General features: G+C 57.6%; 1 protein-coding gene across 1 annotated transcript in view; it reads right to left on the bottom strand.

Annotated features, from left to right (window-relative positions):
- Nucleotides 1–1184, bottom strand: part of LOC122192414 (cell surface glycoprotein 1-like) — a 2682-nt gene extending 1498 nt beyond the window's left edge. Inside the window, exon 1 of the mRNA XM_042892953.1 lies at nt 43–1184. Coding sequence (XP_042748887.1) covers nt 43–1179 — 1137 coding nt within the window. The 5' untranslated portion in view covers nt 1180–1184. The remainder of the gene's footprint in view (nt 1–42) is intronic.
- Nucleotides 1185–1190: the final 6 nt, after the last annotated feature.

Raw genomic sequence — 1190 nt, 5'->3', positions numbered from 1 at the left:
GCGGGACCCCCAGCTGCGGCGGTGCGGCCTGGGGGGGGGCACGGGGACCCCCGGGGGGGGGGTTGGGGTCTCTGTGGGGTGGTTTGGGGTCTCTACTGTGGGGTTTGGGGTCTCCATCGGAACCCCAATTGGTTTTGGGATCTCCGTGGGGGTCTCTATGAGGTTTGGTGTCTCTGTGGGGTTTGGGGTCTCTGTGGGGGTCTCTATGAGGTTTGGGGTCTCTATGGGGTTTGGGGTCTCTACTGTGGGGTTTGGGGTCTCCATTGGGACCTCTAGAGAGTTTGGGGTCTCTGATGGGACCTTTATGGGTTTGGAGGTCTCTGTGGGGTTTGGGGTCCCCGTTGAGATCTCTATGAGGTTTGGGGTTTCTGGGGGGGTCTCTGTGGGGTTTGGGGTCTCCATTGGGACCCCGATGGGTTTTGGGGTCTCCTTGGGGATCTCTATGAGGTTTGGGGTTTCTGTGGGGGTCTCTATGGGGCTTGGCGTCTCTACTGTGGGGTTTGGGGTCTCTGTGGGGTTTGGGGCCTCTATTGGGACCTCTATGGAATTTTGGGTTCCTGTTGGGCTCTCTATGGGGTTTGGGGGCTCTGTTGTGAGTTTTGGGGTCTCTGTGGGGGTCTCTATGGGGTTTGGGGTCTCCGTTGGGATCTCTATGGGGTTTGGGGTCTCTGTGGGTTTTGGGGTCTCTGTGGGGATCTCTATGGGGTTTGGGTTCTCTGTTGGGACCTCCATGGGGTTTGGGGTCTCCAAGGGGACCTCTGTGGGTTTTGGGGTCTCTGTGGTTCCCATTGGGTTCTCTCCGGTTCCTGTCGGGTTCTCCATCAGTTTTGGGTTCTCCGTGGTTCCTTTTGGGATCTCTGTGGCTCCCATTGGGTTCTCCATCCCTTTTGGGATCTCCATGGTTCCCATTGGGTTCTCCGTCCCTTTTGGGATCTCCGTGGCTCCCATTGGGTTCTCTGTCCCTTTTGGGATCTCCGTGGCTCCCATTGGGTTCTCTGTTCCTTTTGGGATCTCTGAAGTTTCCTTTGGGTTCTGCACAGTTCTGGAGTTCTCCACAGCTCTCCTTGGCTTCCCCGCGGTTCCCATTGGGATTTTCATGGTTCCCTTTGGGGTCTCCCCGGTTCCCATCGGGTTCCCCATCATTTTTGGGGTCTCCCCGGTTCCCATCGGGTTCCCCATCGATTTTGGGG

Source organism: Lagopus leucura, unplaced genomic scaffold (assembly GCF_019238085.1).
Source record: "Lagopus leucura isolate 7727_CA_CO unplaced genomic scaffold, USGS_WTPT01 33151-0_obj-0_obj, whole genome shotgun sequence".
Classification (NCBI taxonomy): Eukaryota; Metazoa; Chordata; class Aves; order Galliformes; family Phasianidae; genus Lagopus; species Lagopus leucura.
The sequence above is the reverse complement of the archived record's forward strand: the minus strand, read 5'-3'. Positions and strand labels throughout refer to the sequence as shown.